Source organism: Crinia signifera, chromosome 2 (genome assembly GCF_055691185.1).
Source record: "Crinia signifera chromosome 2, ASM5569118v1, whole genome shotgun sequence".
NCBI classification, from domain to species: Eukaryota; Metazoa; Chordata; class Amphibia; order Anura; family Myobatrachidae; genus Crinia; species Crinia signifera.
Genome location: NC_139218.1, coordinates 400,259,267 through 400,275,468, shown reverse-complemented (window position 1 = coordinate 400,275,468; position 16,202 = coordinate 400,259,267). Strand labels below are relative to the sequence as shown.

The following is a 16,202-nucleotide window of genomic DNA, read 5'->3' as shown; positions in this document are numbered from 1 at the left end:
GAATATATGCCATGTGCATGCAATGTGATATCTCTTCATTGCAGTGCACACCCCCAAAGTGGTGAAAACGGGGTCACTGTGCTAGGCCATGCCCCCTCTGTCGGATGCCTTGCACACACAGGGCGGTATTCAATGAGCCTGATTCGCCATGTTTTTATGGCGATTTTGTGCTGTAAGGTGAATTTCTGACTAAAACGGTGAATCACCCTATTCAATGACCACATGGCGAATACATTTCAAGGTTTTTTTCACCATTATTCACCGAGTAGCAATCGCTATCTTTTGATGGAGAAGTGGAATGTGAACTTTTAAAATAAAGTGTTTTGTTTTTTACATTTGGTGTAAAAAAATCAGGAATTTTATTCTGAGGAGGGGCATGCTATTTTTATTCATGTGCTGTAAGCACATGAATATATATTTAATTTAAAAAAATATATATATATATATTTTTTTTTTTTTTACACAGCAGCCAGCAGGGGGCGCCGGAGCCGAGCCGCTCATTACATATTCATATATTCACTGCACCCGATCGTTACGATCGGGTATAGTGAATATACGCTCCCCTGCTGGCACCCCCGGGGGGCAGCCTGTGCTGCCTGGCACCCGGGGAGCCCACCTACCCCCCACAAAGTTCTGGGGCAGGCAGAGAGACTACCATCTCTCTGCCTGGCACCATCCTCAGGCTCCCTGCGGCAATCGCCGCAGGAGCTCATATTCGCCAGTCAGGGGCAGCGAGCCCCTGACACGTTGAATACCGGAGCCCGCCGGCTCCGGAACGTGGCGAATGTGCAGCGAATCCTAAAAAGGATTTGCTGCACCTCGCAGGTATTCTCATTGAATACCGCCCATAGCCGCGTCCACCTTTCTGGGCCAGCCTTGCTTTTGGCTGGCAGGTCCCATCTGAAATGGGACAGCAGTTGGGAGATATGTATACCCTGAAGGAATGTGAAAATGACAACTTTGTATTTAGATCTGTCCCGTAATGGAACGTGTACTGTTATTCGCTGTACGGCTAGTATTTTCTCTGACTGTCAGATTTCTGTAAAACACTTCCCCTTCCGATAAGTCCCTGATAAATGACTTCTGTTTCTATATATCATCTACAGTTCTTTTATATAAATCATATAGTATTTTATGGACATTTATTTACCATTCTGTATCCTGCTAAAAGTAATAAAGACGGTTGGTTGATATGGATAATCATTTACAGTATACACCAGTGACCTATACAGAATACTGTGTCCAGTTCTGGAGGCCATATCTCTAGAAGGATATAAATCAGGGGCAGAACTCTGGGAGGCAATGGAGTCATCTGCCGCCGGGCTCCTGCTCCCAAGGGGGCACCTCTCCTTCCCTTTGAGTTTGAATCAGTTAATTGAAAGCAGTTGATATTGCTAATGTGGCTTACTCCCCCTTCTTACATCATTTTTGCAAGTGTCACACCCTGTATTAGACCCATGACCTTACTGGAGACAGACACCTTACTTACTCCAGTCCCGCTTTGAGCGTTTTTATTGAAATTTTAATTATCCCTACAAATTGTAAGTGCACATCCCTATTAAACTTTATGTTTTAAAAAGTTATGCACTATTATTTTCTTCTGTGTCATTTCATATCCTAATTGGGAGGACGTTACCATTGGAGGATCCTAAATCTTTGTGAAATCCCACCCATTGTGGAATACCATTGGTGACAATCTATGACTCTCTTGTGTGTCTTTTTTAGAACACAGTGACTATTTTATATGAGAACTACACAAGTGCTGATTGATCAGTTTTATCTCTTATTTTGCACATTATCTATACCAGGTGGTCATTGAATGTCACCTTAAACTGTTTATAAGCTGCATTGTGTATCGTGCGCACCCAATCACTTGGTTTCTTTTTCTGTTACACAGAAAGTGTAGTGGACAAGTGGAATAGCCTCCCATCAGAGGTGGTAGAGGATAAGACAGTAGAACAATGTAAACAGGATAGGCATAAGGAAATCCTTACAAAGACCTTTGGAACTAATAGGGTGGAATTAGGGTGGACAATCCCGGGATCGGAATCTGAGGGATCGTGGGATTTGGCCCCCAAAATTCCAAGATTTCAATTCCGGGATTGGCGTTTCCAATCTCGGGATTAGCCTGTGTCATGAACAGTCTAATGCCGGGCAGCTTATGAGCACTAACTCAGATGCTGCCCAGCTTCTCCCATCCCGGCTGTGTGGCTCTGTGCAGCGTGATGAGGTCAGAGGTCACCCTGCGCAGGCCACACGGTTGCACCGCCCGCCTTGATCTTTGGCGCCCGCACAGCCTGCTCTCCCACCTGCCCCATTCTTCTACATCCTGTCTGGCTCCCAGGCGCACAGCCCACCCACCAGGCACCCGGCTCCCCGCAGCACCCGCACATATAAGTAAATATGCGGGCCATTTTTTGTTTTGTTTTTCATTGGGAAATCCCGGGACTGGACATTTTTCAATCCCAGGATTGAAAAAAATGCCCTGGTATTGCCTTTCCTTGCTGGAATTTATCAAAAGGATAAAAAAATAAGGGCAGACTGGATGGGCCAAGCCGTTTTTATTTGCCATCAAATTCTATATTTCTATCCCCGGTAATGAAACTGCAAATTACAGAAACTATAACTTTTATTTCTCTCTTGTTGTCAGATTCCTGTCAGGAGGAAACAAACTAAAAGGAAAATATCATCTCTGGATAATGTGGAAAATGTAAGAAAGAGAAATGACCTTGATGAGTCTGTAACAATGCAAGGAAGTAAAACTGCCAATACGTTATCCAGCTTCTCCATCACACCCCCACCGACATTATCTGCATGTCTTCCTATGTGGTCACCAAGTCCTCCTTCTACATCATTCCTGCACTGCCAGCAACCCACTGAATCTGACCGGCTCTCTGTACCCGCCCCTCTATGTGGGGTATCCCTGGTCACTCCAACTCCAGGACCATCATACACTGCTGAGGTTACATCTAGTTCACCATTCTCCTCACTGGCCATGTCCACAAGTGCCTCTAGAACTGTAGACAGTGCCAGCCAATGTCACATTATACCAGCCAGCGAATCGTCCCTAAGTGACACAATATCACCACCAGAATTGACTGCACTTCTTGACATTGATGAGACAACCAGGGCTGAGCGAGCGCAACGGCTTGAAGAGCGCGTCAGAGAGTTTAACAAGATAGTTGAAGAAATGCGCATGAAAAGTCTAAAGAACTAAAGCCAATGTTACATTGTACAAAATATATACTGTCCAAATGTGCACCGTAAAAGTGGAAAAAGTCATCGTATTGTATTTATTGTGGATTCAACAGAATATTTTAAATGAAAACCAGTGAAAATGGATCGGACAATAATGATCAAAGTCTTAACCTGGTGTTTGGTTGCTCAACCTACAAACCAGATCTGGCCAAAACAGAATCTATAAGCAGCTCACGGGACATCCACCGGTAGATCGAGACCAGCTGAACAAAAAGCATACCAACAGCAGTATCAGTCTGTTCTCTGTTGTATTATTTAAACACGGATCCCATGGTCTGGATAATCTATTCTAGTAAGAAAAAATATCAAACTTTCTATAGCATTTTATATTTAGGACGAAACCTATACTATTAAAGATCACACTGATATAAAATTGTTGAAGGCCCTAAACAAATTATTTAACCAAAACAAAAACCATATGGGGGATGGCTGTTCCCCCATTTATCACATGTGCCACTTACTGACCCCAATTCATGTTCCCTTGTTTAGTATTATAGCCACATATACCATGCATGGTCAGTTCCGGTCCGGCCGCAGGTCCCGATATTGGGTGTACACACTGAAAGATTTTGTTCGGTGATGTCACTGGGACAGTCTGAACAGGAAGGTCATTTGGCTCTATAGCCATAATGACCTGCATGTTCAGATGACATCAATCATCATTAATTACTGTATGCACGTACACACTAGACGATATTGTGAACGATAGTGTTCAGAAGCACCTTTCTGATCTATATTGTTCACAATATCCTCTAGTCCAGGAATGGGGAATCTTTGGCCCTCCAGCTGTTGTTAAACTACACATCCCAGGACGCCCTGCAACAGTTTAAGCATGGCCAGATAGCAAAACTGTAGCAAGGCATCCTGGGATGTGTAGTTCAACAACAGCTGGAGGACCAAAGGTTCCCCATCCCTGCTCTGTATGGGGCTTCTACATAGATGGGAGACCCATTCCTGTTGACACAGTACATCTGATCCTGGATTATTTAGATTTCTATGTAGGGATGGCCATTGACCAACATTGTTTAAAAATCATTGATGGTCTATGACCAATGTTGAATTCTTTAGCCATTGATGGAGGAACACCGAATGGTTTCCCACCATCAATGACAAATATTTTTGTTTTATTTGTTTTTTGTTTTTAATGGAACATGGAGCTTAGTTCTGCCTCTGACACTCCTGTGAAGCTCCGCCCCTGGATACTCATTGGCTCTAAGCCTAGTGAAATGTAATGCAGGGGTGTTCATCAGTGGGGGAAACCCTTGCAGATGGTTTCACACAATTGATGTTACTTATTATTAGTACCATCGATGGGTAACCCACTGATGGCCATCCCTACTTCAGTGAACTCCAGTAGATTCATAGTTGTTTCTTCTTCTGACTCCTGTTCCATCTTCTCTTCAGTCATTGCATCCTCGTCAATTGATTGCAATCTAGGAGGTACCTTGATAACTTTGGGCTTCGGTTGAGGAACAGGTATGATTTGAGATATTAATTTATTCTTCCTGTACACTGTTTGAAGACAGGCGATTCCTCTTCCTAGCTTCATTAACACTCGGACAGAAATAATTTATAAAGAAATTCATGAGAAGAGTCCAGAGTCCTCTAGTCTAGAGACAAACAATCACTTGGATTTGGTGGATGCCTTGGGGGTCATTTAAAAGCAACCAGCAGGTAGTTTAGTACCTGAACATCTGGAAGTCTGTGATGAGTTTATGTTGATCAGGACAGTGTTTTTGAGTTGATTGTCCCAAGTCTATGGGACATATGTATCATAGGAAAAACCAGGTCTTCTATTTGAATATTGCGCCAGTATTTCTCATCCATACCGGTCAGCATGGGCAGGGGTCCTGTGGAAGTCCTCAAAGAAGCCCCCCTCCGGGACTAACCTGCCCATGCTGAAGCACGGGCTGTCGTTGATGCCCCTGGGCGGTGGACATCGAGCTGATAATTGTGTAAAAAATAGAAAAACGATTGTGTATTGCTGTGGCACTACAAGTCCCAGCAAGCCAGCACCGCATGCAGAACCACAAGTCCCAGCATGCGGGGCAATAAAGGGCCCGTTGGGACTAGTAGCGCCCCCAGACCGGGACTTAGCCCCGCCAGCCAATCATGGTCCGGGAAAGTCCCGGTCTGAGGGCGGTGCTCCAGATGGGAACAAACCCGCCCCCAGACACCATACTGCATTGTGGAGGGTCCGGAGAAGCCCCGAAGATCAGCATTGTGAGTATATTTTGATTCCACAGGTTCCCCACTATGGATTCTGCAGGAGAAGGGGACCGATCTTCTCCGTGTGAATTAAAGTTTTACTGTAAGTGTGTGTGTGTGTGTTTTTTAACTATTTGTTCTGCTGGGGTTCTACTAGTCCCAGTGGGCCCTTTATTGCCCTGCATGCTGGGACTTGTGGTTCTCCCCGTCCCTGTATGCGGTGCTGGCTTGCTGGGACTTGTAGTGCCACAGCAATACACAATAGTTTTCCTATTTTTTATACAATTATCAGCTCAATGCCCACCGCCCAGTAGCATCGAGGACAGCCCTGGGCTTCAGCATGGGCAGGTAAGTTCTGGAGGGGGGGGGGCTTCTTTGAGGGGGTCCCCACTTCCACAGGACCCCTGCCCATGCTGACCGGTCAGGGGGAGAATGCTTTGGCCGGGGGGGACTTGTATAAAAAGTCTCCCCCCCCCCCCCAGCTGTGGCATTACCCTGCTGGCTGGTTGGGCCCGGTGCTGGTTCTTGAAATACGGGGGACCCCTACTCATTTTGTCCCCCCGTATTCTGGGAACCAGGACTGGCCCTTGAGCCTGGTGCTGGTTTTATAAAATCCAGGGGACCCCTATTTGTTCAGCCCAATGCTTTTATGAAACTAGGACCGGCTCTTTGAGCCCGGGGCTGGTTATGCGCAAGAGGGGGGACCCCACGCCGTTTTTTTATTTTAATTTTACCCCATTAAATTGGCGATTTCTATATTTTTCAATGGGAAAACATCTGGATGCGAATTGAAAAATCGCCACTTCTGAATGCGATTTTGCAACAAAAAGTGCAATTTTAAGTTGTCGATTGAAAAAAGTGCGAATTCAGCCGTTTTTGCGAAAAAAAATCGCCCCCCCAAAAAATTGTACCCTATTAAATGTCACCCATTGTTTGTACAGAACATGGTTGGGGCCTATGATAATGGCAGTGGCATGGAAGCCATAGGAGACTGGAGCTGACAGGCAGACATGACAGGCAGGTATTGCTGCAGCATCAGGTGACCTCTAGAGAGACTATAGAGGTAAGAATATACATCTTATTACCTGGATCGTGACATGCTGTGGTGGCCTAGAGCAGTGGTTCCCAACCTGGGGTACTAGTACCCCTGGGGGTACTCTGCAGACCAGTTGGGGGTACTTGAAAATAATATTGGTAATGGCGGACAATGAAAAGGTCTTTTGATGGTTGAAGACCCGTTGCCATGGAGACAAACCATGTTGTGACGTCATATGCCTGAACAGCAATCCACTGGGAGCTTCCCATGCTGCCCTCAGACATCAGCAGTCATCTACCCAGCACTGACAAAGGTGGAGGAAGCAGCGGCATTAATCCTACCGGTGTTAGCGGGAATCCTGGAGATAATACACAGACACTGAAGGGCATGATTCCTTGCTGTATGCTACTCCTCCGCTCCTCCTTAATATAAGGACATGCATAAGGATCCGCATACCGCTAAGTACTGTCCATATTTCAAAATGAGAGGAGGGGATACTTATCAATGAAAAGCCTAATCAAGGGGTACGGGAGAGAAAAAAGGTTGGGAACCACTGGCCTAGAGGATCCTTTGGCTGCATTTATGGGAACATCAGGATAGAGTCTGTGGAATATCAGGATAGAGTCTGTGGAGCATCTGGATAGAGTCTGTGGAACATCTGGATAGAGTCTGTGGAACATCTGGATAGAGTCTGTGGAACATCTGGATATAGTCTGTGGAGCATCTGGATAGAGTCTGTGGAACATCTGGATAGAGTCTGTGGAACATCAGGATAGAGTCTGTGGAACATCAGGATAGAGTCTGTGGAACATCAGGATAGAGTCTGTGGAACATCTGGATAGAGTCTTTGGGGTCTATGATCCTGAAGATAACTGGTGGAAGAACATCAGATATCCTCTTCCCCATCAGCAAATCCTCAAAACAAGGAAGCAGGAATTATAGATCAGGCCATCAGTGGGCAGGCTGTGCTATTTTGGTACATTGAGACAGCTGTTTGGTCAATATAAATCTCCATAATGACTATGCTCATTCCCTGTCTTCTATTCTGTAGGTGTCAGGCTGCATTACCATCTGGGTGGTAGTGGACTGGTTCTCCAAGGTAGGTGTGGTTTTCATAATTTAAATCTTCAGATTGCGTGGACATTGTCTCGAACCGTGGGGTGCAATTAACCTCCAAATTCTGGAGAGCATTATGTACTGTAAGTGCTTTCGTCAGGACTGCCATTTAGCTTATCTGGCCTGCATTACCTCTGGGCTGCCAGAGGTGTTGCTGCGTGTTCTGGCCTGCAGTACCCATGGGCTGCCAGAGGTGCTGCTGCAGTGATCTGGCCTGCAGTACCTCTGGGCTGCCAGAGGTGCTGCTGTGGTGTTCTGGCCTGTAGTACCTTTAGGCTGCCAGAGGTGCTGCTGTGGTGTTTTGGCCTGTAGTACCTTTAGGCTGCCAGAGGTGCTGCTGCGTGTTCTGGCCTGTAGTACCTTTGGGATACTAGAGGTGCTGCTGTGGTGTTCTAGCCTGCAGTACCTCTGTGCGGCCAAAGGTGCTACTTTGTTGTTCTGTCCTGCAGTACCTCTGTGCGGCCAGAGTTGCTACTGTGGTGTTCTGGCATGCAGTACATTTGGGCTGCCAGAGGTGGTGCTGCGGTGTTATGGCCTGCAGTACCCATGGGCTGCCAGAGGTGCTGCTGCAGTGATCTGGCCTGCAGTACATTTGGGATGCCAGAGAGACCTGCTGTGGTGTTCTGGCCTGTAGTATCTTTGGGCTGCCAGAGGTGCTGCTGTGGTGTCCTGGCCTGCATTATCTTTAGGCCAGGCATTCCCAACCACGGTCCTCAAGGCACACCAACAGTGCAGGTTTTGAAGATATCCAGGCTTGAGCACAGGTGAATTAATTAGTATCTGAAGGATTCTGCTTAAACCATCTGTGCTGAAGCCTGGATATCACTAAAACCTGCACTGTTGGTGTGCCTTGAGGACCGTGGTTGGGAATGCCTGGCCTAAAGGTAATGCAGGCCAGGACACCACAGCAGCACCTCTGGCAGCCCAAAGATACTACAGGCCAGAACACCACAGCAGGTCTCTCTGGCATCCCAAATGTACTGCAGGCCAGATCACTGCAGCAGCAACCTTTGGGCTGCCAGAGGTGCTACTGTGTTGTTCTGTCCTGCAGTACCTCTGTGCGTCCAGAGTTGCTACTGTGGTGTTCTGGCCTGCAGTACCTTTGGGGTGCCAGAGGTGGTGCTGCGGTGTTATGGCCTGCAGTACCTCTGGGCTGCCAGAAGTGCTACTGTGGTGTTCTGGCCTGCAATACTTCTGTGTGGCCAGAGGTGCTGCTGTAGTGTTATGGCCTGCAGTACCTTCAGGCTGCCAGAGGTGGTGTTGCAGTGTTCTGGCCTGCAGTACCTCTGGGCTGCCATAGGTGCTGCTGCAGTGTTCATGCTTGCAGTACCTCTGGGCTGCCAGAGGTGCTGCTGCGGTGTTCTGGCCTTCAGTACCTCTGGGCTGCCAGAGGTGCTACAGCAGTGTTCTGGCCTGCAGTACCTTTTGGCTGCCAGAGGTGGTGCTGCAGTGTTCTGGCCTGCAGTACCCTTTGGCTGCCAGAGGTGCTGCTGCAGTGTTCTGGCCTGCAGTACCTTTTGGCTGCCAGAGGTGCTGCTGCGGTGTTCTGGCCTGCAGTACCTCTGGGCTGCCAGAGCTGCTACTGTTTAGTTCCAGCCTACAGTACCTCTGTGTGGAAAGAGGTTCTGGTTTCTGAAGAGCAGTCCCAGCTGACACTCTAGCTAGAATTGATTGCTCTCATTTCCCAGCTGCAGCACATGAGTAGGTTGGGGGCCTGTCTGCATGTGCTGTTACTATTGGTCCTTGCCTGTTATATATCCCTGTCTGCCCTGGGCCTCATGGCCACTTGTAATTACTTCTTATGTGATACCTGTTCCTGATGCTTTGTACCTGTTCCTGATTCCTTGTATCTGATTTATTTATTTATTTACAGTTTCTTATATAGCGCAGCAGATTCCGTTGCGCTTTGCAGTATCTGATCTTTCCAGCAAGTATAACTCTTGTATTGCAGTTCACCTGTCTAACCTGTAACAGCTTTAGTGTTACCCTTAGGTTCTCATCAGCCTACTATCCCAAGAGTAGCGGTCAGTCAAAGCATTTGAACCAGGAGAAATCCATTCAAATGTATGTCAGCCAATCAAGATGACTGGGTCTGCTTGTTGCCATAGGCTGATTTAGCTTGCCATTATTTATTCCATAAGACAATGGGCCACTCACCATTGTTTATCCAGTATGGTCTGCATCCTGTATTACTTGAGTTGCCAGCCCTTTGGTCAGTATGATGTCAAGTTGTCCGAGATTCAGCAGATCAGTCCCATAAAATCTGGAGAGAGGTAAAGAAGAGTCTCTTCTAGGTATAAGATATTTGTGGAAAGGTTTTATTATTGAGTTGACAACCAAACATCTGCGACTAAAAGTTCATCCGGCTATTCCAGATTCTCCTAGTGATCAACCCAGTTGCATACCACCTGGAACAGAATGTCTTACAAGGCTTCAGAAATCACTGGTTTTCAGTTTTCAACATCCTGCCAACCTCCTTTAGCTATCCAAGTGGATTGTTAAGAGGAATATGAGGTTAGACAGATTTTGTACTTCAGAATGTCTCGAGGATACGGTCCAGAGCAATGCTGTTGGGTTAAGGCCTCGGATATTTGTTTCCTCAACTCCTCCAGAAGTTTCATCAGAAGTTCACTGGCAAACCATTTCTGGGGTGTTCATTGCCCACCCTAGAGTGGGTGGGAAAGGTAACGGTGTGACCGAACCTGACTCTCAGTCTTTGGGTCCATCAGCGATGAGGTCCTAGCCAGCAAAGGGCAGTGAGCACTGGGATGAAACACTTTTAGATGGAAACATCGTGGTCAATTTTGAGTGGTATAAAGAAAGGAGAGTTACTTGACTCTATAAGCCTCCAATATGACTATTTCCATATTTCCCGTACCAGACAGCATCAATCTTATCTCAGGGTTCACATCCTAGCAATCTCTGTCAGTTCTTATGCCTCACATGCTGCAGGTCACCAAGAACATTTAAAAAAGTTCCGTCCACCCTTATGGCAGAGCGGTGGAGGGGGTGAGACTTTAAGCAGTGTAAGTGGATTAATGGGGTGGTATATGTTGGACATGCAGGTGTGTGTGTGTGGGGGGGTGTGCAGGTGAAAAAAGGGTGTGTGAGGGGGTATTAGGGGTACAGGTGAGAAAGGGGTTTGGGGGTGTAGGTGAAAGGGTGTGCGTGGGGGAATTGGTGGGGGTGAGAGGGGTTTGGGTGGGGGATTAGGGGGTGCAGGTGAGACAGGGGTGTGTGGGGGGGACTGAATGGGGGTGTAGATTGGGAATTGGGGTACAGGTGAGACAGGGGTGTGTGGGAGGATTGGGGTGCAGGTGTGACATCAGGATGTGGGGGGATTGGGGGTGCAGGAGATACAGAGGTGTGTGGGGGGATTGGGGTTGCAGGTGAGAGGGGGGTGTGTGGGTAGGGAAATTGGGTGCAGAAGAGGAAATGGGGGACTAGGAGTCTATGATTATGACACATGCTGTCACCCTGTAACACCCCTCTCACAAACACACACTTTGATGACCCCTGGAAGGTGACCCAGTCACCACAGCCACTTCTCTGAGGCGACCGGAAGCAGAACCGTAACCACTCCCCCGGATGTGACAAATCGACGGAAATACGTGTGTGCGGGAAGTGACGTCACCAGTGTGCGGGAACTTCCGGCGTTACTGTCCGCTGCTCGGGAAACGGTTGTTCCTGTCAGAGCCTGAGGCAGTTGCGGGCGGGTGAATGGGTGCACGGCGCGGGCGCCTGACGGGTGATATCCGGGAGACTTTCCATGTCTGACCGCCAGCAGCGTGTAGTGACCCCGGCAGCGTACGCCCTCCCATGGTAAGTACCCGACCCTGCCCTCCTATACCATGGCGTGTACCTCTACACCCCCATCACATGGTGAGTGCCCACCCCCCACCTTCCAATCCCTATGGAGAGTAATCCCCCACCCCGCCTCAAATCCCAATGGAGAGTGCCCCCCCCCCCTTCCAGTCCCAATGGAGAGTGCCCCCCCCTTGCAGTCCCAATGGAGAGTGCCCCCCCCTTCCAGTCCCAATGGAGAGTGCCCCCCCCCCTTCCAGTCCCAATGGAGAGTGCCCCCCCCCCCTTCCAGTCCCAATGGAGAGTGCCCCCCCCCCCCCCCCCTTCCAGTCCCAATGGAGAGTGCCCCCCCCCTTCCAGTCCCAATGGAGAGTGCCCCCCCCTTCCAGTCCCAATGGAGAGTGCCCCCCCCTTCCAGTCCCAATGGAGAGTGCCCCCCCTTCCAGTCCCAATGGAGAGTGCCCCCCCCTTCCAGTCCCAATGGAGAGTGCCCCCCCCTTCCAGTCCCAATGGAGAGTGCCCCCCCCCTTCCAGTCCCAATGGAGAGTGCCCCCCCCCCCTTCCAGTCCCAATGGAGAGTGCCCCCCCCCCCTTCCAGTCCCAATGGAGAGTGCCCCCCCCTTCCAGTCCCAATGGAGAGTGCCCCCCCCTTCCAGTCCCAATGGAGAGTGCCCCCCCCTTCCAGTCCCAATGGAGAGTGCCCCCCCCTTCCAGTCCCAATGGAGAGTGCCCCCCCCTTCCAGTCCCAATGGAGAGTGCCCCCCCCTTCCAGTCCCAATGGAGAGTGCCCCCCCCTTCCAGTCCCAATGGAGAGTGCCCCCCCCCTTCCAGTCCCAATGGAGAGTGCCCTCCCCCTTCCAGTCCCAATGGAGAGTGCCCTCCCCCTTCCAGTCCCAATGGAGAGTGCCCTCCCCCTTCCAGTCCCAATGGAGAGTGCCCCCCCCCCCTTCCAGTCCCAATGGAGAGTGCCCCCCCCCTTCCAGTCCCAATGGAGAGTGCCCCCCCCCTTCCAGTCCCAATGGAGAGTGCCCCCCCCCTTCCAGTCCCAATGGAGAGTGCCCCCCCCCTTCCAGTCCCAATGGAGAGTGCCCCCCCCCCTTCCAGTCCCAATGGAGAGTGCCCCCCCCCTTCCAGTCCCAATGGAGAGTGCCCCCCCCTTCCAGTCCCAATGGAGAGTGCCCCCCCCTTCCAGTCCCAATGGAGAGTGCCCCCCCCTTCCAGTCCCAATGGAGAGTGCCCCCCCCTTCCAGTCCCAATGGAGAGTGCCCCCCCTTCCAGTCCCAATGGAGAGTGCCCCCCCCTTCCAGTCCCAATGGAGAGTGCCCCCCCCCTTCCAGTCCCAATGGAGAGTGCCCCCCCCCTTCCAGTCCCAATGGAGAGTGCCCCCCCCCTTCCAGTCCCAATGGAGAGTGCCCCCCCCTTCCAGTCCCAATGGAGAGTGCCCCCCCCTTCCAGTCCCAATGGAGAGTGCCCCCCCCTTCCAGTCCCAATGGAGAGTGCCCCCCCCTTCCAGTCCCAATGGAGAGTGCCCCCCCCTTCCAGTCCCAATGGAGAGTGCCCCCCCCTTCCAGTCCCAATGGAGAGTGCCCCCCCCTTCCAGTCCCAATGGAGAGTGCCCCCCCCTTCCAGTCCCAATGGAGAGTGCCCCCCCCTTCCAGTCCCAATGGAGAGTGCCCCCCCCTTCCAGTCCCAATGGAGAGTGCCCCCCCCTTCCAGTCCCAATGGAGAGTGCCCCCCCTTCCAGTCCCAATGGAGAGTGCCCCCCCTTCCAGTCCCAATGGAGAGTGCCCCCCCCTTCCAGTCCCAATGGAGAGTGCCCCCCCTTCCAGTCCCAATGGAGAGTGCCCCCCCCTTCCAGTCCCAATGGAGAGTGCCCCCCCCTTCCAGTCCCAATGGAGAGTGCCCCCCCCTTCCAGTCCCAATGGAGAGTGCCCCCCCCTTCCAGTCCCAATGGAGAGTGCCCCCCCCTTCCAGTCCCAATGGAGAGCCGCCCCCCCCTTCCAGTCCCAATGGAGAGCCGCCCCCCCCTTCCAGTCCCAATGGAGAGCCCCCCCCCCCTTCCAGTCCCAATGGAGAGCGCCCCCCCCCCTTTCCAATCCCAATGGAGAGTGACCCCCCCTTTCCCCCCCCTTTCCAATCCCAATGGAGAGTGACCCCCCCTTTCCAATCCCAATGGAGAGTGACCCCCCCCCCTTCCAATCCCAATGGAGAGTGACCCCCCCCCCCCCTCCAATCCGATTGGAGAGTGCCCCCCCCCTTCCAATCCGATTGGAGAGTGCCCCCCCCCCCCTTCCAATCCGATTGGAGAGTGCCCCCCTTCCAATCCGATTGGAGAGTGCCCCCCCCCCCTTCCAATCCGATTGGAGAGTGCCCCCCCCCCTTCCAATCCGATTGGAGAGTGCCCCCCCCCTTCCAATCCGATTGGAGAGTGCCCCCCCCCCCCTTCCAATCCGATTGGAGAGTGCCCCCCCCCCTTCCAATCCGATTGGAGAGTGCCCCCCCCCTTCCAATCCGATTGGAGAGTGCCCCCCCCCCCCTTCCAATCCGATTGGAGAGTGCCCCCTTCCAATCCCATTGGAGAGTGCCCCCTTCCAATCCCATTGGAGAGTGCCCCCTTCCAATCCCATTGGAGAGTGCCCCCCCCTTCCAATCCCATTGGAGAGTGCCCCCCCCCTTCCAATCCCATTGGAGAGTGCCCCCCCCTTCCAATCCCATTGGAGAGTGCCCCCCCCCTTCCAATCCCATTGGAGAGTGCCCCCCCCCTTCCAATCCCATTGGAGAGTGCCCCCCCCCTTCCAATCCCATTGGAGAGTGCCCCCCCCCTTCCAATCCCATTGGAGAGTGCCCCCCCCCCTTCCAATCCCAATGGAGAGTGACCCCCCCCCTTCCAATCCCAATGGAGAGTGACCCCCCCCCTTCCAATCCCAATGGAGAGTGACCCCCCCCCCTTCCAATCCCAATGGAGAGTGACCCCCCCCCCCCCCTTCCAATCCCAATGGAGAGTGACCCCCCCCCCCTTCCAATCCCAATGGAGAGTGACCCCCCCCTTCCAATCCCAATGGAGAGACCCCCCCCCCCCTTCCAATCCGATTGGAGAGTGCCCCCCCCTTCCAATCCGATTGGAGAGTGCCCCCCCTCCCCTCTTCCAATCCCAATGGAGAGTGCCCCCCCTCCCCTCTTCCAATCCCAATGGAGAGTGCCCCCCCCTCCCCTCTTCCAATCCCAATGGAGAGTGCCCCCCCCTCCCCTCTTCCAATCCCAATGGAGAGTGCCCCCCCCTCCCCTCTTCCAATCCCAATGGAGAGTGCCCCCCCTCCCCTCTTCCAATCCCAATGGAGAGTGCCCCCCCCTCCCCTCTTCCAATCCCAATGGAGAGTGCCCCCCCTCCCCTCTTCCAATCCCAATGGAGAGTGCCCCCCCCCTCCCCTCTTCCAATCCCAATGGAGAGTGCCCCCCCCCCTCCCCTCTTCCAATCCCAATGGAGAGTGCCCCCCCCCTCCCCTCTTCCAATCCCAATGGAGAGTGCCCCCCCCCCCTCCCCTCTTCCAATCCCAATGGAGAGTGCCCCCCCCCCCTCCCCTCTTCCAATCCCAATGGAGAGTGCCCCCCCCCCCCCTCCCCTCTTCCAATCCCAATGGAGAGTGCCCCCCCCCTCCCCTCTTCCAATCCCAATGGAGAGTGCCCCCCCCCTCCCCTCTTCCAATCCCAATGGAGAGTGCCCTCCCCCTCTTCCAATTCCCAATGGAGAGTGCCCCCCCCCCTCCCCTCTTCCAATCCCAATGGAGAGTGCCCCCCCCCTCCCCTCTTCCAATCCCAATGGAGAGTGCCCCCCTCCCCTCTTCCAATCCCAATGGAGAGTGCCCTCTCCAATCCCAATGCAGAGTGCCCCCCCCCCTTCCAATCCCATTTGAGGGGATATTTGAGGAAGAATGACTTCACAGAAAGTGTAGTAGAGAAGTGAAGTAGCCTATCATCAGAGGTGGTAGAGTAGATCTATGCACCATTGGCCAGTGTGTGCCATCACTATATCTGTGAATGGCATGAGTTGTTTGATATATTGGCACATCGTTCTGTGTGTATGGATGATCCGCCGACCGCCCTTACAGCTGCGCCAGCATGAGCAATGTATACATGCATGGGATAGGTATAAGAATATAGTGTTCATTCTAGCACCCGCTATCTATGAAAACCCATGCAGTTCCTGTTCTCTGCCTGGGGTGCCGCTGTCTGCTGTGGTGGTTCTAGCACAGGTCTGGTAGGCATATCAGAGCTAATATGCAGACCACACTGTGCTAGACGCACTACAGCAGACAGCGACACCCCAGGCAGGGAACAGGAACTGCATGGGTTTTCAAAGATGGCGGTTGCTAGAATGAACACTAAGGATATACTAACAAATAAATAAGGATCAACTAGGGTTGAGGTTACCATAAGGTAACTAGATGGGCCAGTGTGTGGTTGTCTGTGTGTTCTATATACACTGGTCATTGAGCATGGAAGGGGACAGATGCTGCAATGCTCTCCTATTGGTTGTCATGTACCAGAATATCCCAAGCTCCGATCCAGTGTCTGACACAGCCATGACGTATAGATGCTCATTATCACGCGTTCACTCGTCCATTTATTGATGGTGACGAAGGACTCTCCGCCTCTTGCTAGTCCAGTTGTCATAGAGCTCACAAGCATGCATTGCCAGGGTTGGTGACCTCTGCGATCTGAGTAGGACATCTTGTTCTGTGATGTCACATTGCACCAATAATAATGACGTTAGCTGTTCGTG

At 51.6% G+C, this 16,202-nt stretch overlaps 1 protein-coding gene across 3 annotated transcripts in view; it reads left to right on the top strand.

Moving 5' to 3' along the window:
- Positions 1–16,202, top strand: part of LRIF1 (ligand dependent nuclear receptor interacting factor 1) — a 45,439-nt gene that overhangs the window by 15,042 nt on the left and 14,195 nt on the right. Inside the window, exons 4-7 of one of the 3 annotated variants that reach the window (XR_014469849.1) lie at positions 2,651–3,550; positions 4,663–4,734; positions 6,408–6,529; positions 7,554–7,601. Coding sequence is in view for 1 of the 3 variants with exons in the window: in XM_083170566.1 (XP_083026692.1) it covers positions 11,388–11,440 (53 nt within the window). In the remaining 2 variants the exon portion in view is untranslated. Of the gene's footprint in view, positions 1–2,650; positions 3,551–4,662; positions 4,735–6,407; positions 7,602–11,093; positions 11,441–16,202 lie in introns of those variants that run through there. The other 2 variants (XR_014469848.1, XM_083170566.1) reach the window with 2 other exon arrangements.